This window comes from Triticum aestivum, chromosome 7D, assembly GCF_018294505.1.
Source record: "Triticum aestivum cultivar Chinese Spring chromosome 7D, IWGSC CS RefSeq v2.1, whole genome shotgun sequence".
NCBI classification, from domain to species: Eukaryota; Viridiplantae; Streptophyta; class Magnoliopsida; order Poales; family Poaceae; genus Triticum; species Triticum aestivum.
The window spans coordinates 367,280,191-367,305,734 of NC_057814.1; the positions used below are offsets into that span (position 1 = coordinate 367,280,191).

Consider the following 25,544-nt stretch of genomic DNA (forward strand, 5'->3'; position numbering starts at 1 on the left):
TCGAGTCCGCACCGTGATTCAACAACTATTAGTAATCTTCATTGCTTACGAGTTTGTACTCGATCGTGTCATTCCCAGCTGATTGACTACATCTTCATCGTCAGGCTGACTGCTTGACCATTCTACCTATGTCCTTCATCCCCGGGACACAATCCCGACAGTGCTCTAAGCTTACATCAAACTTTCACCATCATATTGTTTGTCTTGAGAGACAACTCTGAATCCCGAGATGACATCTTATCTATGTTTATAATAGCCTTTTGCTTCACCATTCCCTTGGCTTGATGTCGTCACCGATCGATTACATCTTCATGGAGCCTCTCGACAAAATTTGTCGTGATCATCATCAACATTTTGACTCCTTCCAGGATATCAATCAAATTCATGATGTTAAGTGCCATCCTCGTCCCTTGGTAATTTGAGTTACCATCGACAACATCTTTACCTTCCTTTCATCACAAACTTGTTCATGTTATGGATGCAACTTGCTATCCAGTTTGTATTATGTTCCACCTTGGATTATTATCATCTTTTATATCAAGAATGTTGTGAGAATTGCTCCACCTCTTAAATAATTCTTGGTATTATGATACTTCACACCATCACCATTGTTTCTTGGTCCCCGTGTTGATTCTAACTGGGACACCAACAAGTGAACGGTGCTGCTTGGATTCTATACTTCTAGCGACCCTATTGCTTTGAAGTTGTGGTTGACCGTTCGTTCTTAGACTACTGGTTATAGAATCACCATTCTAATTTGACCGTGCTACCTAAGCCCATATTTTGGGTGCACCTTTCAACCAATGTTTAATTGTGTATGTTTTCCTCGGTCATAAATCATTATATCATTTGATCTGACAAATGTTATCTCCTTGTTCACATAATTGTGGAAACCCATCTTTTGAAAATCTCGATAAATTGTCGTTGAGTCCATCAGCCACATCCTTTTCCTCTCCTTGGTTAAAGATGAACTCTTGTTTCGGAACTCGCTTCCATAGTTCATTTCCCGAGAATCTTTGATGTCATCTCGTCAACTTGTGTCACACCTTTTCTCCTCGGGCATCCTGAGTCTGAGGTATCCTGATACCAATCAGATCTGAATCTCGGTCAGATATGATGGTTGGAACATATATCCAAGAGTTATATCATTGGTCTTTATATGACCCGGTAATATGATGTCATGCAGCACACCTAGCCGGAGGACCTATTGTTATAGTTTCCTTTTTAGCTAGGTTAACCATTCTTCCATGAGGAAATTGTAAGACTTATCTATAAGTTGTTCCTGATGAATCCTTTGAGTATCCAAGGTCCGACCTTGCTTGAAGACCATGTCAAAGCTATCTCGAAGCATGTGTGTGGTACTCCGATCTTCAATAAGAACAGTTGAAGCAAAATGTTATCTTTTCTTTATCAATTATCCAAAACACCTTTGTATGGGTATAGTCATCAAATTCCTCTCCCCTTACCTAAATGGTTTCTACTTTCTATCCTGTCGTGGATATCTTGCTCTGCTTGTCCTTGGGAAGGGTATACCCCTGGTATATGTGTCAAACACATTTTCCTTTCCATTGTTCTATTTGATCTGCTGATCACATTTTCCTTTCCATTGATTTGTTAACCTTCCTTGTGATCCATATGATCTAAGCAACAATATTCTTCTGCTTATGTAAACACCTTGGTGTACAACCGTGTCAGTAAGACCCTGTTGCATTTGTCGATAGCATTTCGGTAACCACCGATGGATGAGAACTTTGCCTATTGGTCCGCCTCGTTCAACGAGCAGAAAATGGTTCTCTTCGTCCCTCGCCTTGGTATCTATGTTGTTGCCGACATAACTGACAGGCTACCCTCTGACATGCCTATCGTGACCGTGCAAGATGTCAGGCCCCCTTTCTACTTTAAACCACATGGTGGGCCCATAACCCACAGGTCCGAGGATCGAAATCTGACTCTCCTGTACACCCTGTTGCCAAAGTTATTCCTAGAGCTTGACTTCATATATAGTTCACGGGCCACCTGCCTAGTGATCTATTCTGGTATCAAACGCAATACTTATTCCCATTGCTCTGAACCCCTTTCACATTTCGTATCAGGCAACGAACGATTGCCTATGCACTTGAAACTTTTACTTTGCACCTTCTTACTTTGCTATCGATAATTTCTTAAGTTTCAATTCGAGAGTTACTTTTCGCCACCTTCCCTAATGTTATCTACCGGATAAGCAACCGTGCAGAGTTCCATTCTTTCGAGTTACCCCTCATCATTTTACGTAAGTACAATGGAGTTCCCAAAGAAAGGATGACAACTTCGTCCTGACGCATAGAAGTAGAGGAATGGAGGGATAAACATCATGGAGCAAACTCTTTGAGAAGAGCAACCAAGACCGAGAAGATCCGTTAGAATTTCGTAACCAGACTTTCCCCCTTACTCTACCTCTTAAATCTCGGGAAGAAATTTCTTGTAGTGGAGGAGAATTGTGACGCCCGGATAATCAGGCCACAGTAATTCCCTACTAATTATGCCACGTCACCACGATCATTTTTGTTAACCTCGCGATGGTTCAAAAACGATTCAAATTCAAATTTAAAATATAGGCAAACAACAAAAAATTTCCAACTTTAAAACTAAAATGTTCTAGAGGTGACAAATATTGCATAGGTAGTTATGGTAGAGAAGTCACACTTTGATAAAGTAGTTAAATGCACTATAATAAATAAGGCAATGGTAAAACTATTAATTACATGCTCTTAAATTAATAAACAAATACAAACTACTTTTATTAATGTGACATGATCATTATAGCAGTAATATATTTAATTATACAAATTTAGGTACGACGTGGTAAGAGTTTTTGTAAAACTAAATAAAAAAAGAGAAAAGAAAACCCAAAATAAACAAAAGAACCCCCCCCCCCACCCATCTGGGCTTCGGCCCAGCTGGCCACTACCCCAGACCGGCCCACACCCACACCAACCTACATGACCCCCTCCCAGCAAACCCTAACTGCTACCCCTCCCACTCGCTCACGCGCGATCCCCTCTCCCCTCCTCTGTTCGATCCCTTCTGGATCCAGGGGCTCGCCCTCGACGCCGCTCGCTGCCTTCGGCACCACCGCGGCGCTCCGTCGCCCCTTGCCGTCGTCGGTGTCGCTCGATGCCCTAACGCCCCATCCTCCACCTCGACCTCCCCGACTGGATCTGGGCCGCGCCCCGGGCGCCCCCGCCGCCGCCGCCGCACACCGTCGCTGCCTCGTACCGCCATTGCTTCGCCGGAGCCGCCCACCGTCGCCATCGCCTCCTCGTCCTCCTCCTCGAGCCACGCCGCCCGCACCTCTACAACGGGGGTGAGGAACACCTCCCCGCCTTCCCCTCCTCTTTGTCGCGCACGCGCTCCGGCGCCCGCTCGCGGCCACCACCGCCCCGTACGCACTCCGGCCACACGCATCGCCTCCAGGCCTTGCCCAGCCCCGCCTACGGCCGTAGCCAGACCCGCACCCGTCACTGTAGCCCGCCTCTGCCCTGCGCACGCATCGCAACCCTCCCCTCCGGTTACTTGTTGCTGGCCCCGCACGGGCGCTCGTCCACCCGTGCCCCCTCTGACCAAGCCCGGCCATGGACGGTCCCCGCTCCCCCTCGCTGCTGCCCGCCCGCCGCCGCCAAACCTCGTCACCGGCCACCCCAGCACCGGCCCCTCGTGCCTCTGGTTGCGGCGCTCTCCCAGCTGCCCGTAGCACCCCTCTGCGCGGCCAACGGTCGCCGGAGACGAGCACACGGTCATCGCCGGCGCGCTCTGCCATCGCCACCATATAGTGCCAACATGGACATCATTAGCCTCGTGCTAATTGGCCTATGTGCCACTGACATGTGGGGTCCACGTCGCTAAATAACCTGTGCAATTGAAATGAGCTCTCTGAACTAATGACCCACTGACAGGTTGGCCCCGCCTACTAATTAACTTAGTTAAAATCAATTTAATTCGCTGTTAACTCTAATAGTCACTGACTGATGGGCCCTCGGGTCAGTTTGACCAGTCAACTGGTCCACAGTTGACTGCTGACTCAGCAGTCAACCGGGTCCCACTGTCAGCCACTCCAACACTTGGCTGGGTAAACTTTTGGGTGTATCTAGCAATTAACCTTATTATTTTCGGATTTAATTAAATCTGTTAAATTTAGAAAATGAATTAAAACTTTAAAAATTAATATAAAATAATCTGTAGCTCGGATGAAAATACTTTGTACATGAAAGTTGCTCAGAACAACGAGACGAATGCGGATACACTCTCCGTTCGTCAGCCACACATCCCTAGCATAGAGAACATGCAACAATCCACCTCTGTTTCATCTCTCCGAAAACGTCAAACACCGGGAATACTTTCCCGGATGTTTTCCCCCTTTGCCGATATCACCTACTACTGCGTTAGGGCACATCTAGCACCGCGTTTGTCATGTTATGCTTTGTGATGCTTGATTGCTCTGTTATTTATTGTGTTGCCCCTCCGTTACTTCTTTTTAGTAGACCCTGAGACCGATGCCGGTACCCCTGTTACTACATCGACGACAAACCCTTCTTGCCAGAGCAACCAGGCAAGCCCCCCCCCCCCTTGATCACCAGATATCGCCTATTCCTTCTCTCTACTGCTTGCATTAGAGTAGTGTAGCATGTTACTGCTTTCGGTTAATCCTATTCTGTTGCATAGCCTGTCATTGTTGCTACAGTTGTTACCTTACCTGCAATCCTAAATGCTTAGTATAGGATGCTAGTATTCCATCAGTGGCCCTACATTCTTGTCCGTCTGCCATGCTATACTATCGGGCCGTGATCACTCGGGAGGTGATCACGGGTATATACTTACATACATATTATATGATACAGGTGGTGACTAAAGTCGGGTCGGCTCGTAGAGTACCTGCAAGTGATTCCGATGTGGGGGCTGAAAGGACAGGTGGGTCCATCCCGGTAGAGGTGGGCCTGGGTTCCCGACGGCCCCCGACTATTACTTTGTGGCGGAGCGACAGGGCAGGTTGAGACCACCTAGGAGAGAGGTGGGCCTGGCCCTGGTCGGCATCCGTGGTTACTTCAAAATAACATTCTTAACGAGATCTTGGTATTTGATCTGAGTCTGGCCACTGGCCTTTACACACTAACCAACTACGCAGGAATAGTTATGGGCACTCGACGTCGTGGTATCAGCCGAAGCCTTCGTGACGTCAGCGACTGAGCGGCGCGCGCCGGGTTGGACCGCGTAACGCAACTTCCTTTGTAATGGAGGTTGCTAGGTCTGCTCACCGGCCGCGTACGCAACATGCAGGTGTGCAATGGGCGATGGGCCCAGACCCCTGCGCACATAGGATTTAGACCGGAGTGCTGACCTCTCTGTTGTGCCTAGGTAGGGCTGCGACGTGTTGATCTTCCGAGGCCGGGAATGACCCAGGAAAGTGTGTCCGGCCAAAGGGGATCGAGCATGTTGGGTAATGTGGTGCACCCCTGCAGGGAAGCTTATCTATTCGAATAGCCGTGATCCTCGGTAACAGGACGACCCGGAGTTGTACCTTGACCTTATGACAACTAGAATCAGATACTTAATAAAACACACCCTTCCAAGTGCCAGATATAACCCGGTGATCGCTCTCACACAGGGCGACGAGGGGAGAATCGCCGGGTAGGTTTATGCTATCCGATGATACTTGGTGAACTTACCATCTACTCTCTTCTACATGCTGCAAGATGGAGGCTGCCAGAAGCGTAGTCTTCGACATGACTAGCTATTGTTGGGGAACGCAGTAATTTCAAAAAAATTCCTACGCACACGCAGGATCATGGTGATGCATAGCAACAAGAGGGGAGAGTGTTGTTCACGTACCCTCGTAGACCGAAAGCGGAAGCGTTAGCACAACGCGGTTGATGTAGTCGTACGTCTTCACGATCCGACCGATCAAGTACCGAACGCACGGCACCTCCGAGTTCAGCACACGTTCGGCCCGATGACATCCCTCAAACTCCGATCCAGCCGAGTGTTGAGGGAGAGTTTCGTCAACACGACGGCGTGGTGACAATGATGATGTTCTACCGACGCAGGGCTTCGCCTAAGCACCGCTACAGTATTATCGAGGTGGACTATGGTGGAGGGGGGCACCGCACACGGCTAAAAGATCAAACGATCAATTGTTGTGTCTAGGGTGCCCCCTGCCCCCGTATATAAAGGAGCAAGGGGGGGAGGTGCGGCCGGCCAGGAGGAGGCGCGCCAGGAGGAGTCCTACTCCCACCGGGAGTAGGACTCCCTCCCTTCCTTGTTGGACTAGGAGAGGAGAGGGAAGGAGAGAGGGGGAAGGAAAGGGGGGGCGCCGCCCCCCCCTCCTTGTCCAATTCGGACTTGGGGGGAGGGGCGCGCGGCTGCCCCTTGGCCGCCTCTCCTCTTCCACCAATTGGGCCCATGAGGCCCAATAGCCTCCGGGGGGTTCCGGTAACCCCCCGGTACTCCGGTATATATCCGATAACCCCCGGAACCATTCCGGTGTCCGAATATAGTCATCCAATATATCAATCTTCATGTCTCGACCATTTCGAGACTCCTCGTCATGTCCGTGATCACATCCGGGACTCCGAACAACCTTCGGTACATCAAAACATATAAACTCATAATATAACTGTCATCGAAACGTTAAGCGTGCGGACCCTACGGGTTCGAGAACTATGTAGACATGACCGAGACACGTCTCCGGTCAATAACCAATAGCGGAACCTGGATGCTCATATTGGCTCCCACATATTCTACGAAGATCTTTATCGGTCAGACCGCATAACAACATACGTTGTTCCCTTTGTCATCGGTATGTTACTTGCCCGAGATTCGATCGTCGGTATCTCAATACCTAGTTCAATCTCGTTACCGGCAAGTCTCTTTACTCGTTCCGTAATACATCATCCCACAACTAACTCATTAGTTGCAATGCTTGCAAGGCTTAAGTGATGTGCATTACCGAGAGGGCCCAGAGATACCTCTCCGACAATCGGAGTGACAAATCCTAATCTCGAAATACGCCAACCCAACAAGTACCTTTGGAGACACCTGTAGAGCACCTTTATAATCACCCAGTTACGTTGTGACGTTTGGTAGCACACAAAGTGTTCCTCCGGTAAACGGGAGTTGCATAATCTCATAGTCATAGGAACATGTATAAGTCATGAAGAAAGCAATAGCAACATACTAAACGATCGAGTGCTAAGCTAACGGAATGGGTCAAGTCAATCACATCATTCTCCTAATGATGTGATCCCGTTAATCAAATGACAACTCATGTCTATGGCTAGGAAACATAACCATCTTTGATCAACGAGCTAGTCAAGTAGAGGCATACTAGTGACACTCTGTTTGTCTATGTATTCACACAAGTATTATGTTTCCGGTTAATACAATTCTAGCATGAATAATAAACATTTATCATGATATAAGGAAATAAATAATAACTTTATTATTGCCTCTAGGGCATATTTCCTTCAGTCTCCCACTTGCACTAGAGTCAATAATCTAGATTACACAGTAATGATTCTAACACCCATGGAGCCTTGGTGCTGATCATGTTTTGCTCGTGGAAGAGGCTTAGTCAACGGGTCTGCAACATTCAGATCCGTATGTATCTTGCAAATTTCTATGTCTCCCACCTGGACTAAATCCCGGATGGAATTGAAGCGTCTCTTGATGTGCTTGGTTCTCTTGTGAAATCTGGATTCCTTCGCCAAGGCAATTGCACCAGTATTGTCACAAAAGATTTTCATTGGACCCGATGCACTAGGTATGACACCTAGATCGGATATGAACTCCTTCATCCAGACTCCTTCATTTGCTGCTTCCGAAGCAGCTATGTACTCCGCTTCACATGTAGATCCCGCCACGACGCTTTGTTTAGAACTGCACCAACTGACAGCTCCACCGTTCAATGTAAACACGTATCCGGTTTGCGATTTAGAATCGTCCGGATCAGTGTCAAAGCTTGCATCAACGTAACCATTTACGATGAGCTCTTTGTCACCTCCATAAACGAGAAACATATCCTTAGTCCTTTTCAGGTATTTCAGGATGTTCTTGACCGCTGTCCAGTGATCCACTCCTGGATTACTTTGGTACCTCCCTGCTAAACTTATAGCAAGGCACACATCAGGTCTGGTACACAGCATTGCATACATGATAGAGCCTATGGCTGAAGCATAGGGAACATCTTTCATCTTCTCTCTATCTTCTGCAGTGGTCGGGCATTGAGTCTTACTCAACTTCACACCTTGTAACACAGGCAAGAACCCTTTCTTTGCTTGATCCATTTTGAACTTCTTCAAAACTTTGTCAAGGTATGTGCTTTGTGAAAGTCCAATTAAGCGTCTTGATCTATCTCTATAGATCTTGATGCCCAATATATACGCAGCTTCACCGAGGTCTTTCATTGAAAAACTCTTATTCAAGTATCCCTTTATGCTATTCAGAAATTCTATATCATTTCCAATCAGCAATATGTCATCCACATATAATATTAGAAATGCTACAGAGCTCCCACTCACTTTCTTGTAAATACAGGCTTCTCCAAAAGTCTGTACAAAACCAAATGCTTTGATCACACTATCAAAGCGTTTATTCCAACTCCGAGAGGCTTGCACCAGTCCATAAATGGATCGCTGGAGCTTGCACACTTTGTTAGCTCCCTTTGGATCGACAAAACCTTCCGGTTGCATCATATACAACTCTTCTTCCAGAAATCCATTCAGGAATGCAGTTTTGACATCCATTTGCCAAATTTCATAATCATAAAATGCGGCAATTGCTAACATGATTCGGACAGACTTAAGCATCGCTACGGGTGAGAAGGTCTCATCGTAGTCAATCCCTTGAACTTGTCGAAAACCTTTTGCAACAAGTCGAGCTTTATAGACAGTAACATTACCGTCAGCGTCAGTCTTCTTCTTGAAGATCCATTTATTCTCAATGGCTTGCCGATCATCGGGCAAGTCAACCAAAGTCCACACTTTGTTCTCATACATGGATCCCATCTCAGATTTCATGGCCTCAAGCCATTTTGCGGAATCTGGGCTCACCATCGCTTCTTCATAGTTCGTAGGTTCGTCATGGTCTAGTAACATAACCTCCAGAACAGGATTACCGTACCACTCTGGTGCGGATCTTACTCTGGTTGACCTACGAGGTTCAGTAACAACTTGATCTGAAGTTCCATGATCATCATCATTAACTTCCTCACTAATTGGTGTAGGCATCGCAGAAACCGGTTTCTGCGATGAACTACTTTCCAATAAGGGAGCAGGTACAATTACCTCATCAAGTTCTACTTTCCTCCCACTCACTTCTTTCGAGAGAAACTCCTTCTCCAGAAAGATTCCGAATTTAGCAACAAAAGTCTTGCCTTCGGATCTGTGATAGAAGGTGTACCCAACAGTCTCCTTTGGGTATCCTATGAAGACACATTTCTCCGATTTGGGTTCGAGCTTATCAGGTTGAAGTTTTTTCACATAAGCATCGCAGCCCCAAACTTTAAGAAACGACAACTTTGGTTTCTTGCCAAACCACAGTTCATAAGGCGTCGTCTCAACGGATTTTGATGGTGCCCTATTTAACGTGAATGCGGCCGTCTCTAAAGCATAACCCCAAAACGATAGCGGTAAATCAGTAAGAGACATCATAGATCGCACCATATCTAGTAGAGTACGATTACGACGTTCGGACACACCATTACGCTGTGGTGTTCCGGGTGGCGTGAGTTGCGAAACTATTCCGCATTGTTTCAAATGAAGACCAAACTCATAACTCAAATATTCTCCTCCACGATCAGATCGTAGAAACTTTATTTTCTTGTTACGATGATTTTCAACTTCACTCTGAAATTCTTTGAACTTTTCAAATGTTTCAGACTTATGTTTCATTAAGTAGATATACCCATATCTGCTTAAATCATCTGTGAAGGTGAGAAAATAACGATATCCGCCACGAGCCTCAACATTCATCGGACCACATACATCTGTATGTATGATTTCCAACAAATCTGTTGCTCTCTCCATAGTTCCGGAGAACGGCGTTTTAGTCATCTTGCCCATGAGGCACGGTTCGCAAGTACCAAGTGATTCATAATCAAGTGGTTCCAAAAGTCCATCAGTATGGAGTTTCTTCATGCGCTTTACACCGATATGACCTAAACGGCAGTGCCACAAATAAGTTGCACTATCATTATCAACTCTGCATCTTTTGGCTTCAATACTATGAATATGTGTATCACTACTATCGAGATTCAACAAAAATAGACCACTCTTCAAGGGTGCATGACCATAAAAGATATTATTCATATAAATAGAACAACCATTATTCTCTGATTTAAATGAATAACCGTCTCGCATCAAACAAGATCCAGATATAATGTTCATGCTTAACGCTGGCACCAAATAACAATTATTTAGGTCTAAAACTAATCCCGAAGGTAGATGTAGAGGTAGCGTGCCGACCGCGATTACATCGACTTTGGAACCATTTCCCACGCGCATCGTCACCTCGTCCTTAGCCAATCTTCGCTTAATCCGTAGCCCCTGTTTCGAGTTGCAAATATTAGCAACAGAACCAGTATCAAATACCCAGGTGCTACTGCGAGCATTAGTAAGGTACACATCAATAACATGTATATCACATATACCTTTGTTCACCTTGCCATCCTTCTTATCCGCCAAATACTTGGGGCAGTTCCGCTTCCAGTGACCAGTCTGCTTGCAGTAGAAGCACTCAGTCTCAGGCTTAGGTCCAGACTTGGGTTTCTTCTCCTGAACAGCAACTTGCTTGCTGTTCTTCTTGAAGTTCCCCTTCTTCTTCCCTTTGCCCTTTTTCTTGAAACTGGTGGTCTTATTGACCATCAATACTTGATGCTCCTTTTTGATTTCTACCTCCGCAGCCTTTAGCATTGCGAAGAGCTCGGGAATCGTCTTATCCATCCCTTGCATGTTATAGTTCATCACGAAGCTCTTGTAGCTTGGTGGCAGTGATTGGAGAATTCTGTCAATGACGCTATCATCCGGAAGATTAACTCCCAGTTGAATCAAGTGATTATTATACCCAGACATTTTGAGTATATGCTCACTGACAGAACTATTCTCCTCCATCTTGCAGCTGTAGAACTTATTGGAGACTTCATATCTCTCAATTCGGGCATTTGCTTGAAATATTAACTTCAACTCCTGGAACATCTCATATGCTCCATGACGTTCAAAACGTCGTTGAAGTCCCGGTTCTAAGCCGTAAAGCATGGCACATTGAACTATCGAGTAGTCATCAGCTTTGCTCTGCCAGACGTTCTTAACGTCGTCAGTTGCATCGGCAGCAGGCCTGGCACCCAGCGGTGCTTCCAGGACGTAATTCTTCTGTGCAGCAATGAGGATAATCCTCAAGTTACGGACCCAGTCCGTGTAATTGCTACCATCATCTTTCAACTTTGCTTTCTCAAGGAACGCATTAAAATTCAACGGAACAACAGCACGGGCCATCTATCTACAATCAACATAGACAAGCAAGATACTATCAGGTACTAAGTTCATGATAAATTTAAGTTCAATTAATCATATTACTTAAGAACTCCCACTTAGATAGACATCCCTCTAATCCTCTAAGTGATCACGTGATCCATATCAACTAAACCATGTCCGATCATCACGTGAGATGGAGTAGTTTCAACGGTGAACATCACTATGTTGATCATATCTACTATATGATTCACGCTCGACCTTTCGGTCTCCGTGTTCCGAGGCCATATCTGTTATATGCTAGGCTCGTCAAGCTTAACCTGAGTATTCCGCGTGTGCAACTGTTTTGCACCCGTTGTATTTGAACGTAGAGCCTATCACACCCGATCATCACGTGGTGTCTCAGCACGAAGAACTTTCGCAACGGTGCATACTCAGGGAGAACACTTATACTTTGATAATTTAGTGAGGGATCATCTTATAATGCTACCGTCAATCAAAGCAAGATAAGATGCATAAAAGATAAACATCACATGCAATCAATATAAGTGATATGATATGGCCATCATCATCTTGTGCTTGTGATCTCCATCTCCGAAGCACCGTCATGATCACCATCGTCACCGGCGCGACACCTTGATCTTCATCGTAGCATCGTTGTCGTCTCGCCAATCTTATGCTTCTACGACTATCGCTACCGCTTAGTGATAAAGTAAAGCATTACAGGGCGATTGCATTGCATACAATAAAGCGACAACCATATGGCTCCTGCCAGTTGCCGATAACTCGGTTACAAAACATGATCATCTCATACAATAAAATTTAGCATCATGTCTTGACCATATCACATCACAACATGCCCTGCAAAAACAAGTTAGACGTCCTCTACTTTGTTGTTGCAAATTTTACGTGGCTGCTACGGGCTTAGCAAGAACCGTTCTTACCTACGCATCAAAACCACAACGATAGTTTGTCAAGTTGGTGCTGTTTTAACCTTCGCAAGGACCGGGCGTAGCCACACTCGGTTCAACTAAAGTTGGAGAAACTGACACCCGCCAGCCACCTGTGTGCAAAGCACGTCGGTAGAACCAGTCTCGCGTAAGCGTACGCGTAATGTCGGTCCGGGCCGCTTCATCCAACAATACCGCCGAACCAAAGTATGACATGCTGGTAAGCAGTATGACTTATATCGCCCACAACTCACTTGTGTTCTACTCGTGCATATAACATCAACGCATAAAACCAGGCTCGGATGCCACTGTTGGGGAACGTAGTAATTTCAAAAAAATTCCTACGCACACGCAAGATCATGGTGATGCATAGCAACGAGAGGGGAGAGTGTTGTCCACGTACCCTCGTAGACCGAAAGCGGAAGCGTTAGCACAACGCGGTTGATGTAGTCGTACGTCTTCACGATCCGACCGATCAAGTACCGAACGCACGGCACCTCCGAGTTCAGCACACGTTCAGCCCGATGACGTCCCTCGAACTCCGATCCAGCCGAGTGTTGAGGGAGAGTTTCGTCAGCACGACGGCGTGGTGACGATGATGATGTTCTACCGACGCAGGGCTTCGCCTAAGCACCGCTACAGTATTATCGAGGTGGACTATGGTGGAGGGGGGCGCCGCACACGGCTAAAAGATCAAACGATCAATTGTTGTGTCTAGGGTGCCCCCTGCCCCCGTATATAAAGGAGCAAGGGGGGAGGTGCGGCCGGCCAGGAGGAGGCGCGCCAGGAGGAGTCCTACTCCCACCGGGAGTAGGACTCCCTCCCTTCCTTGTTGGACTAGGAGAGGAGAGGGAAGGAGAGAGGGGGAAAGGAAAGGGGGGGGCGCCGCCCCCCCCTCCTTGTCCAATTCGGACTTGGGGGGAGGGGCGCGCGGCTGCCCCTTGGCCGCCTCTCCTCTTCCACCAATTGGGCCCATGAGGCCCAATAGCCTCCGGGGGGTTCCGGTAACCCCCCGGTACTCCGGTATATATCCGATAACCCCCGGAACCATTCCGGTGTCCGAATATAGTCATCCAATATATCAATCTTCATGTCTCGACCATTTCGAGACTCCTCGTCATGTCCGTGATCACATCCGGGACTCCGAACAACCTTCGGTACATCAAAACATATAAACTCATAATATAACTGTCATCGAAACGTTAAGCGTGCGGACCCTACGGGTTCGAGAACTATGTAGACATGACCGAGACACGTCTCCGGTCAATAACCAATAGCGGAACCTGGATGCTCATATTGGCTCCCACATATTCTACGAAGATCTTTATCGGTCAGACCGCATAACAACATACGTTGTTCCCTTTGTCATCGGTATGTTACTTGCCCGAGATTCGATCGTCGGTATCTCAATACCTAGTTCAATCTCGTTACCGGCAAGTCTCTTTACTCGTTCCGTAATACATCATCCCACAACTAACTCATTAGTTGCAATGCTTGCAAGGCTTAAGTGATGTGCATTACCGAGAGGGCCCAGAGATACCTCTCCGACAATCGGAGTGACAAATCCTAATCTCGAAATACGCCAACCCAACAAATACCTTTGGAGACACCTGTAGAGCACCTTTATAATCACCCAGTTACGTTGTGACGTTTGGTAGCACACAAAGTGTTCCTCCGGTAAACGGGAGTTGCATAATCTCATAGTCATAGGAACATGTATAAGTCATGAAGAAAGCAATAGCAACATACTAAACGATCGAGTGCTAAGCTAACGGAATGGGTCAAGTCAATCACATCATTCTCCTAATGATGTGATCCCATTAATCAAATGATAACTCATGTCTATGGCTAGGAAACATAACCATCTTTGGTCAACGAGCTAGTCAAGTAGAGGCATACTAGTGACACTCTGTTTGTCTATGTATTCACACAAGTATTATGTTTCCGGTTAATACAATTCTAGCATGAATAATAAACATTTATCATGATATAAGGAAATAAATAATAACTTTATTATTGCCTCTAGGGCATATTTCCTTCAGCTATCCCCCTCTTATTCTGGCATTCTGCAGTTCAGGCCACCGATATTGCCCCTTTACACAGATACCCATGCATATGTAGTGTAGATCCTTGCTTGCGAGTACTTTGGATGAGTACTCACGGTTGTTTTTCTCCCTCTTTTCCACTTTCCTTTTTTCTCGGTTGTCGCAACCAGATGCTGGAGCCCAGGAGCCAGACGCCATCGTCGACGACGACTCCTATACACCGGAGGTGCCTACTACTACGTGCAGGCCGCTGACGATGACCAGGAGTAGTTTAGGAGGATCTCAGGCAGGAGGCCTGCGCCTCTTTCGATCTGCATCCCAGTTTGTGCTAGCCATCTTATGGCAACTTGTTTAACTTATGTTTGTACTCAGATATTGTTGCTTCCGTTGACTCGTCTATGATCGAGCACTTGTATTCGAGCCCTCGAGGCCCCTGGCTTGTATTATGATGCTTGTATGACTTATTTTATTTTTAGAGTTGTGTTGTGATATCTTCCTGTGAGTCTCTGATCTTGATCGTACACGTTTGCGTGTATGATTAGTGTACGATTGAATCGGGGGCGTCACAGCGGGCGTCGACCCCCACCCCTCCCACCGCGGAATCCTTGGTGGCCTGCCCGGTTATACCGGTTATTAGGGCCTGCAACCCCCTCGATGAAATTGCCAGGAGGACCTTGGAAGCCGCGACCCGGGCCTCCACCATTGTACCAAGCGTACCGGCGCCACCTCCAGTGGAAGACGAGCCGCGGTGCTGGAGAGCCACCATTGTCTTCGCGTGATTTTACAAAATAAATTTATTACATATGCAGTTTCACAGCGCCGCAAAGATAGCTGGAAGCAATCCTGTGGAGTGGATGGAGAATGCTGACCGTTGGATCGTCGGGTTTCTTGAGAAGTTCGAGGAAGGCTGCCACATGATGGTAATAATCCTCGAGTAACTTATCCACAGTTTGTCAGCACACTAGTGCCTTGTGATCATGAATTGTGTTCGGTTTGTTCATTTGACAGGAAACTGCGATCAAAGATTGAATTCAGGAGGGGCTCAAGAGGCAAGCCAAGTCGGAGTCGAACCTTTCTGAATCGGACTCAGATTCATGAAGATGTTTTGTATTCCTGTAATGTGTAGTACAATGAGATTAGAATGCTGTTATAGCCCTGTCGGACATCTATTTAGAATAGGGGATTGTGCATTATTCAGAACAAAAATATTTCAGGTGATTGATTAATCTTGTTCGATATGCTGTTGCTCATTTTGGACCTTACATCCTAAATGAATTGCCTGGATAAACTTGGATTTGCACGACATGTTCTTCATCTTATGAATATGTTTTATCAACCTATGTGCTATCGCTAACAACCACCAGTTGTAATCTTCCCCTTTTTCTTTCATTTATCAAGATAGAAGGATAAAATTTTCAGGTAGTACTGGATACTATTGCGAAGACACCATTCATTTTTATAGTTTCTTCAGATTTAGAAAAGCTAGAACTAGCCTATTTTCTGAATCCATGTTAATATATATTTTTATCTGAAGATTAAAGTCGGTGCACCAGGTGCAGGAATAAAGAACTTAATTTCAAACCTGCCGATTGAGTAATCTGTTTCTTCAGAGATGTTCTTTCAGGAAACAAATCTGATATTAATATTTATAGAAAACAGTACAGATTTATCAGATACAAATGAAAAACAAAAGAGATCCTAAATGCTTTCATCTTTGACCGGAGAACCTGCATAAGCCTGAACTGTCTAACACGCTTCACCGTTGGCACATCGGCAGGAGACATGCCGCAAGTTTTGCAGGCATGGGATCTGGTACCACCATTCTGTTTCGAACATGTTGAATCAAATAGTACTTGTTATCTTGATTCACATTTCTACTATGAGATTAAATCAATTTCCACTCTATGTCTGAATATGCAAGAATTCGGCAGAAGCAGTTCACCAACAATCACCGTCAACTTTGTGTTTTACATCAGAATGCTTGCTGTTGAGGAGACAGTTGCCTTGAATGATTTCATCGTCTCATTGCTAGGCTTCACCTGTGCCCTCGAAAATACATGTATACTCTCTGCAAAATAGTACGAGTAAATTTTAAGGATGTCAACAGGCCATGCAGGAAAGTTGTGTGGTTTCAATAATTGTGTGCGTAATAGTTTGAGAAAAAACACAGCAAAAGCTGATCATTCTAGTAGTTGCACAAGATTAGGAAGTAAGGAAGCATCCAAATATAATTTTATCTTATTGTTCTTCCTTCTATCACGATGTCACTAACATGAATGAATGCAAGGGGACAAAGAATAAGTCATGCAGACTAGACTCCGATTTTGGAGCTTCGTCACAACCAAGCAAGTTCATAAGAGCGATAGTGGTAACAACCAGGCCAAAATATTTTATGGCAACAGAAGTGTTGAAAGAAATGAGGAGATGAAATGTGCATCAACCTCAAGCACCCAAATGCTTATAAGAGATTCCGCCGTGAACAATACAAATCCAATTAGATAAAGTACCTGCATTGCTCCAAAACAGACAAGAATTAAGGCCCACGGCAAGTTACATCACTGAAGTTATATGTTCATAGTTAACCATAATAATGTAATGCAGACGAACGTACCCCGACAAACATATCCGTGTTTAAAACATCGATAGCCACAAGAATTCCCCTGATTTCAGGTAAGGAAACAGTACTGAACTATTGCAGTTGGAAACTTAACAAGAAAACAGCATTGTGGTTATTAGACTTACGTAAGAGTTTTCCCCATGAATATTATCGGCGGAGCAATTGCAGCAATAACACAAAATCCAACATGCACCTGGCACATATCAAGCTGTCATTATGCTCATCTTACGTTACGGATGAAAGATGAATATCGAGAAAAATGCAATAGAATCAGATGTTTAGATTATTAGCATACGGACAGCTAAGTGCATAAAACTACCGAGTAGAAGACGAAAAACTGGGCAAATGTCACCACGCTATCAGTTCTGGCTTACAAAACAAGAGAATCCAGTTAGCAAATTTTCATTTGCACAGAGCATTGTCTGAACAATTATTTACTTCGAGCTGGTAGTTAAAATAGAAACCTCATGGCCTGGTACAGAGGCCTGTACCATAGGATGTATGAAAGAGGACATCCAAATGCCGCATAGATGATGGCAAGAAGAAAAAGGACAATATCTGCCATAAAAAGGATAAGAAAAAGATGCACACTGAAAAAAAAATGTTCGTGAGGCAAAATATTTAGCACCTTCCCCGTGAATTGATTCAACTAAGACAGCAAATGCATTCCAACTGAGACATACAACAATTCCTGCAAAAAGAGCAGCCGGATGAACAAGCGTGAAAACTATCAGCAATAAGAGCCTGTTCGGACTCCCTCCGGCTCCGCAACTCCGTTCCGGAGCGGAGAGGCAGCTAGTTGTAATTTATGGAGCAGCTAAAACGATGCTCCGCCCGCTCCGCTCCGTGACCGAGGAGTGGAGGGCTGCCGAACCCAGCCTAAATCTCAAGTAATTGGAGAAAATTGTTGGAAGGTGAAGTACCTAGCCAACTAGCAAATGCTGAATATTGCAACTGATGAGCATGGGTTGGTATTTCATTGGCTATGTCATGATGTATGACAGGGAAGAATGGTGGCCAATTTTTCACTTCGATGGTGACACCAGCTGCACAAACAGATGCGTTTTTCAAAATGCGGTCAAAACATTAAACCATGATGGAGATGTAATGGTGATCTAGTAGAACTACCTCTGTTCATTGCATTCTCCCTCTGTATGATATCCTGCAAAGAATGTTACACTTCTGAGAAAATTTTCTAAGTCACTTTTGAGCAAATTGGTTAGCTTCACATGATAGTTTCTTTTTAAAATATTCATCTACAGAAATGAACACTATAGGATTTGTATAAGTGAAAAAGGTGATCGAACCCGCTCCCTCCTCTTCAAATCCTCCTCCCATGATAAGAGCTCTTGCTCCCGCTTCTTCGGATCCTGCATGAATTGGACTTATCATCAACTGTACCAAAAAAACTGTATTATCATGTTATATGGACAACGACTCATAGTATATATGTACATATAATGGTATGTCGATGGTGGCGTCATGCTTGCCGCTGCCTCCAAAGCCCGCTGGGATCCATGATTTCTTTGCTGGAGCTGGTGCTGATGATTTCCAATTCTGAAATACGCAGCAAATGGTATCATCTTGATACTTGAATAAATTCTTAGAAAGTGATATACTGAAATAACACCCTGCTTAGACTCAGGCCGCATACTGAACTAATGTACACTACTTCGGGTAAAATAAATAAATTAGTACACATCAGAAATTATCAAATCAGATACGACCAATGGAAATTCAAGATATAAGAGTTGAATGTTGCGACTAAAATTTCAACCTATTCACTGAAAGAAACCCTGAAGCCAGACCATAAGCAGAACTTGTCATCATAGATCACAGGATAAATCTTCCTCTCTCTCTCTCTCTCTCTCTCTCTCTCTCTCTCTCTCTCTCTCTCTCTCTCTCTTTTTAGAAAATAATCTTCCTAACTAGGGCATTTTGATCTAGAGCGAGTTCTTGATTTGGGGAGAGAATGATGTAGGATGAACTGCGCATACAATTCAGAGGCTTATATTAAAAAATCAATTGTGAGAGCCAAAATACAATATCATTGGAAAAGGCACGGATTTTCTGAACCAAAGTTGATCTGGACATGAAAACTCGAATGTTTGCAATGGAAATGTCTCGTCAAAACCTGAACATGACCAAGAAACACGGGAAGTCGGGAATACCGCGGTAGGATTGACATTCTCGTCTTCGAGCGGATAGGTGCTAGGAGACATTGAGAAGATCCCTAAGGCATGAATAAATCCCTTCGTGGTCTGCCTTTGGGATGGGCCAGAATCTATTCTAAGTTGTGCATGACCAATGAAAGGTTATTTTCAGTTAATGGTGGCCGTTGGCACCTTGGCACCGGTCAATACCTTCCGATCTTGCCCCTAGGTCCGCCGTGCTTCACATATTTGTCTTCTTTTACGCTTCAATGTGGCAAATGCATGAATTTCAGAAGATACTAATTCATGCAAAATTATAGAAAATCCTCCATTCCGATTCCAGATGGGTGGTTGGTTTTTCCTTCTAAGCAGTTTATGGCATGCACGTCACAGACAGCAAGGGGTTATAAAATGCTTTTTGTTCTTCCTATATCCGCAACCAACATATGATTTTCCAATAAACAATGGTCAGGACAACACAAAGGAACATCATACGGAGAAAGGGAAATGATCTCGATGGCCAGCACAAAGGAACATCATACGGAAAAAGGGGAATTGATTTCAATGGCCAAATGTTCACTAAGCAGCTTCTAAAATCAATTTCATGTTCCTTCCCACTCAACCCTTTTATCCAGAGTGCAGGGAGTTTGATACGGAAAGTGCATTAATTCAGGCAAATGCCGACAAATGTCAGCTACAGAAAATCAATTCGAAGTTAATGCAACATTATTGTGTTACAAAAAGTAGGATGACAGTCACAGACAACATTTTGCCATCAAGCGCAATACACAGTACATTGGCATACATTGTGAACCCAATGAGCATGCAGCAACTCCAAATTCTGCTGTGGTAAAGGATGGTATCTTCTCTACTTAGTGATGGTGGTCTTGAACATAGCGAAGGCCGCAGTATTTGCACACAGCAGGTGCATCCAGATCAAGGCAGATGTACTCAATTGGATGGCCAAGGGCAGGGTTTTTATCTGTAATCCAAATGGAAACAGTCAGCTTTGCAGAAAATGCATCATCATGAGTATATCAGCATTCGCAAGCAACAGTGTGGCCAAAGCATGACAGTGACAATGTGTAAAGGTGGGAAGTGTTTGATTGATTTACCCCCTTCACATGCGGCAATTCGCCCTTCAACCTTGATTGGTGGCACCTCATTGATAAGTTCCATTGGAGATTTCTTGCTTGTGTCCTGCAATAAATAAAATGAAAGGTTTTTTTTATAAGTAGTGATGACACAACAAGTCAGAAAAAAACACCCAATGCAATCAATAGACCTCATATGTCAGCTCATTATGCTACTTAAGGTGTGAATATCACATGACAAACTCCTTAAACTGCTCTATCATGGCCTGAAACTTTTCCTGACTAACTGGTACAACAGTATAAACACAAATTTTAGTATCTTCAAGGATATTAAGATTCAAGAGTTCGATAATTTACTTTCAATGATGACTATCCCACAGTTCAAGCAACATTAGTTTTCAGTCTGTTCAACTACAGACTTCTAATCTACCTATAGTCCAATAGCCAGAAAAGCCTCAAAATAATACTGATCATTTGATCTTTACTTGGAAAATGGGAGAAACCAAAAGTCATACTATCAAAGTATGGTAAGACAGTGTTCTACTGATGCCAGTGGCATTATTATAGCAAAAATTCAATAGGAAGAACAGTTCATTATATCATACATCTTTAGCACTTGCAACCATTATTAATTACTCCCTCCGTTCCAAAATAATTGAAGTTCTAGGATATCCCTTAGTAAAACTTTTAAGTTTGACCAAGTCAATAGAAAAATCTAGAATGTCAAATATATATAATACGATAATATTTTTCATAATAAATCTAATGAAGCAAATTTGGTGTTGTAGATGTTGATATAGTTTTGTATAGACTTGGTCAGACTTAATAATTTTGGACAAACCTAGAACTTCAATTATTTTGGAACGGAGGGAGTATCTAAGATCCATCTTTTAATGCAAGGGAGAACAGTTTCACTTGATCAACAATAGTAGAAGGGAGAACTAGAGATGTGACAGTCAAACATCTGTAAGTCATGAAACGAAATCAAGCAATACACATCTCTTGGGAAGAACCTATCAATGGTCTGTCATGCTTCAGCCAAAGCTAAGGACACAAACTAGAAAGATACACAAGATAACAATGTATAGAAATAGTAAAGTACAACAGGATGAGCTTGCATATTACGAAATAGCAAAAGGATCAGAAGATCTCATCAAGCAAATGACTACAAAAGCTTAACCAGGGATAATCTAAGTCCACAAACGTTAAACCCACTGAACCTTCATTCATTTAAACTTCTTGTCGATTTCACAAGATCATCAGATATATTGGTAGCTACTCTCACAAAATGTCGATTTCACAAGATCAGAAGCATGCCGCCCTGGAGCGTCACAGCGCACAGCCACCGCCACGCCTTGGCAGGACCTGCGCTTCATCACGGCGCTGTGCTGGGCACGGCTGCGGTGGCTGGATGAGGTGGTTTCCTGCGGCAGCGGCTCCTTCGACATGAAGCTGCTCCTCCGTGATGCAGCGTGGGTCCTGCCAAGGCGTGGCAGTGGCTGTGCGGTGCGACGCTCCACGGCGGCGTGCCTCTGGTCCGCCATGCCAGCAGTGGCAGCAAGGCGGAAGGCTCCAGTGGGCCTGGATCTGGGAGGTCCTCCCACCAGATCTGGGTTTTGTCGGTCCTGTATGGCCGATGGGCCTGGGTTGGGCTCATCTGATGGGTCGCTGCGGATGGCGGGAATGGCAAGTGGCAGTTTGGTGGTCTGGCTGTTCTGTGCAGGCGGAGGGTCTGGCAGCGCCGAGCAAAAGCTTAGCTTCTGGTTGTTGGCCAAGGCAGGCATCGTTTTCTTCTTGAAGACGTTGTTGAGGCGCGGTGCAGGCTCTCCATCCAGACCACTCCAGGGGAAACCCTAGATCTGCTCGTGATCGGACGATAGTGGCATCATGCGTCATGCTCCCCCTTGGGGGCATCGTTCTTGGAGTGGTGACCGGCTGGAGGGACCAGTGGTTGCGTGAGGATGGTGGGGTCGTCGCAGTGGTCGCTGCGGTGGCCGGTGGAAGATGGCAGTGTTGGTGACAAGGCTTTTGTGGCAACGATGATGAGGGTGAGAGATGTCGGGGTCGCGGCAATGACTGCGGTAGTCGGCTCTTCTCCGGCATGTTCACGAGTTTGCCTCGGATTGTCTGTCACTCTGAAGTCAGAGCTGCGGCGTGGGGTGCATGTGGCAACGATGGTGGGTGGCAAGTGGTCTGTTCGGCGATCTTCTAGCGCCAGCCTAGCACATTTCTCCTTCATAGCTCTCCGTCGGAATCGGAGCTGCGTTGTCCTCATCGCAGGTTGCTGGGTGATTGGCAGGATCTTCATGTGGCTTCACACTGCCTCTATGGTGTGGCTTGGCTCGGTGGTCGTCTGCGGTGAAGTCGGAGTCGCTTCTCAAAGAGTGGGTATGATGATATCGTGTGCCAGGGGAGAAGTGATGACGATGACACCTCCGTGCTACCTCGACTAGGCTTCCTTCACAGCGGCGTGTGTGGGTTATCTTATGTGTGCCGCTCAGCGGATTGTAACGGTTTTCACCCGGTTTTCCATTAATTAACCGTGCAGTTCTCTTCTTCTTAATTAATGGATGAGGCAAATCTTTTGCCTCCATTTCAAAAAAAGAAAAACTCACAGAATGTTGATCTCATCAACTTGCTCATGTGTTTAGCTGTAGCTGCAGATTGTTTACATGACTCTGCTAGCTCATAACTGAAGGATGGGTCAACCAGAGGAATTGGTACAGTTCAACGTGCAGATTCATAGCTGTCAGTTGTAAGAATTCATAGATGCATCACCGTTCCTAACACTGTCAGCAAATTTATGACAAGGGTGGGGAGTTCCAAACTGATCACATGATTAGTATCTGAAAATGAAATGGACCAAATAGATATATCCACTCATAACATGTGCTATCAACGAGCTTACACTTATCATAGCAAGCCGAAAGATGAGAGTTATCTAAGACATCCAGATCTACCAACAAAACAGCTGAATCCATTAGACACACACCTAGCATCAAGCAGCCCAAAAGTGTCTCAAAGGAACACCAAGATTGACCTAAGCTAAATGGGGAATCCAAAATTAAGCATGCAACTACGCACCTAAACAAGGGCCACACGCTATACCGATCGCAAAAATCCACGCTGGACACGAAAAGGCGCGACCTTTCGCACCGGATTGGGTGGATCGTACGAGAAATGAGGTAACTTCTAGAGGCCTAGGAATCTGATCCAACCGGATCGGAATCTAGAGAGCGGAGACGAGGGGATGGGTACCTGCATCCATTTGGCGGTGTGGCTTCCAACGACGGCCGCAGCACCGACTGCCTTCTCCGTGGCGAGGCCCCGCGCCGCGCCAGCGTGGCGGGTGCCGGTTAGGGTTCTGAGGAGCGTCGGGAGCAGCCTCGTTGCGGTCGCCATGGCTGATGACGGGGGGAAAGGGTATGCAGGTCTCGGGTGAGTTTGGGAGCAAATAGAGACGAGTTCTTTTGCCCTGCAAATTTATTTATGTTCATAAATAATACATGTAACTTTTTTTTGAGAACTTAAATACATGTAACTTTATTCACACTAAAAAGTCATTACAGGCAGACCTGGCCAAATGGGCCGGGATAGCTCGGGCTGACCCATTAACGTGCCTGGTACGGAACGGCCCACAGTAGCCCGTTTATGAATGGGGTCGTGTCAGGGCATCACCAACGCGAGGCGCCTGGCGCTTGGATAGTAAATTAAAAATAAATTTATGGATAAGCGCCTGCTTAGCGTCCCTACCTCCAACGCTTTGTACGTAGGCATCCACTCGGGTCTATGCCAGTTTACACGACGAAAAAACTGAAGCGCCCGATGATACGTCTGGCATCGACGCAAGCAATTTTCCCAGGATCGGGTGGGAATTGCCCAAGACGGTCAGGATTCCCACCCTGGCATCGGTCCTTATCGCCTGCATTGTAGGTGCCCTCATGGCGGCACGCGTGGTGCCCTTATACGGGAGCTCGTTAACGGGTCTCCCTATTTGCCCCATTCTGCAGCAAATAGGGGACGCTGCCGCATTCTGTGACAAATACACGTAGCGCGCGGTGGCTAGGAATTGAAAACGGGTCCGCAAGCTTGCGCGAGCTAGGTGCCAGCCACTGCGATAGAATGGACCGAAATACAGCGAAAACCTCCAAGAAACTAAGTATAGTTCCGGACTTAACACTGTTTGACAAAATCCCAATTTTTTTCCAAATTTTGAGTAATTTTTTGAACGTAACATTTTATTTCACAAACACAAACAATATGAAAACGAACAAAATTTGAATTTTCCAAACATTTTTTGAAAATATGAACTTTTTTGGAATTTTTGAACAATTTTTTAAAGCATGAACATTTTTTAAATCTTGAAAAAAAAATTGGAACGGAGAACAAATTTGGAAGCGCGAACAATTTTTTAAAGCATGAACATTTTTTGAATCTTGAGAACAAATTCGGAAACAGACGACAATTTTTGAAAAATTCCGAACAAATTTGAAAGCACGAACATTTTTTGAATACGTGAACAAAAAATTAAAATCCGTTACATTTCTGAATTTAGAAAGCTTTGCACTTTTTTGTGTAACGAGAACAATTTTTTAGTTTTGAGAACATTTTTTGGAAACACAAACAAAATTTGAATATTTTGATTTACTTTAAGAGAAGAAAAGAAAAGGAAAGAAAACAAACAAACAGGAAAAAAACAAGAAAAAGAAACATAAATAACTAAAAACGAAAAGAAGAAGAACAAACAAAAAAGAAAACTAAAAAACCCAGCTCAAGAACCTTCTGGAAGGTTCCCAAAACCGGCCAGGAACCGTCCAAAATGTTCCCAAAACTGGAAAATTATCCCACCTAAAAAAAGAGCTAACTGGCCAGGCCCATTTACTATCGAACATGTGCAGTAGGTCGACAACTTGCTGCAGAATGCGCCGAATAGGGTTTTCCCTCCTTAACCGCCGGCTAGGAGAACCGGAGAGCTCCTGCTCAGCGCTCTTGAGCGTCACAATGAAGACCTTTCGCTCAAACGGGCCGGCCCATTACCAGGCGACAAGCGAATGTAATAAAAAAATGTCACAAAAAATTGTAGTGATGGATGGATTCGAACCCGTGACCTAAGCTGGATAGCCGTGTCGAGTTAAATTACAGCGTTAAACTAAAAGTATTGTACAACGGCAGATTTATTTTTTAATCATT

At 45.0% G+C, this 25,544-nt stretch overlaps 2 protein-coding genes and 1 pseudogene across 2 annotated transcripts; 1 reads left to right on the plus strand and 2 right to left on the minus strand.

Annotated features, from left to right (window-relative positions):
* LOC123171106 (choline-phosphate cytidylyltransferase 2-like) overlaps positions 1–15,588 on the plus strand; it is a 51,297-nt pseudogene extending 35,709 nt beyond the window's left edge.
* A 562-nt stretch (positions 15,589–16,150) lies between these two features.
* LOC123166104 (secretory carrier-associated membrane protein 5) lies at positions 16,151–19,667 on the minus strand. The gene is made up of 12 exons (XM_044583867.1): positions 19,279–19,667; positions 18,563–18,664; positions 18,415–18,477; positions 18,236–18,269; positions 18,031–18,153; positions 17,736–17,798; positions 17,572–17,665; positions 17,427–17,472; positions 17,233–17,300; positions 17,102–17,150; positions 16,932–16,997; positions 16,151–16,558 (listed from the first exon to the last, which is right to left on the minus strand). The coding sequence occupies exons 1-12, from the start codon at positions 19,327–19,329 to the stop codon at positions 16,526–16,528; spliced, it is 792 nt and encodes a 263-aa protein (XP_044439802.1). The 5' UTR covers positions 19,330–19,667; the 3' UTR covers positions 16,151–16,525.
* A 292-nt stretch (positions 19,668–19,959) lies between these two features.
* On the minus strand, positions 19,960–23,854 carry LOC123166105 (NADH dehydrogenase [ubiquinone] iron-sulfur protein 6, mitochondrial). Its single transcript, XM_044583868.1, has 3 exons — positions 23,613–23,854; positions 20,376–20,460; positions 19,960–20,242 (listed from the first exon to the last, which is right to left on the minus strand). The coding sequence occupies exons 1-3, from the start codon at positions 23,754–23,756 to the stop codon at positions 20,133–20,135; spliced, it is 339 nt and encodes a 112-aa protein (XP_044439803.1). The 5' UTR covers positions 23,757–23,854; the 3' UTR covers positions 19,960–20,132.
* Between the last annotated feature and the right edge of the window lie 1,690 nt (positions 23,855–25,544).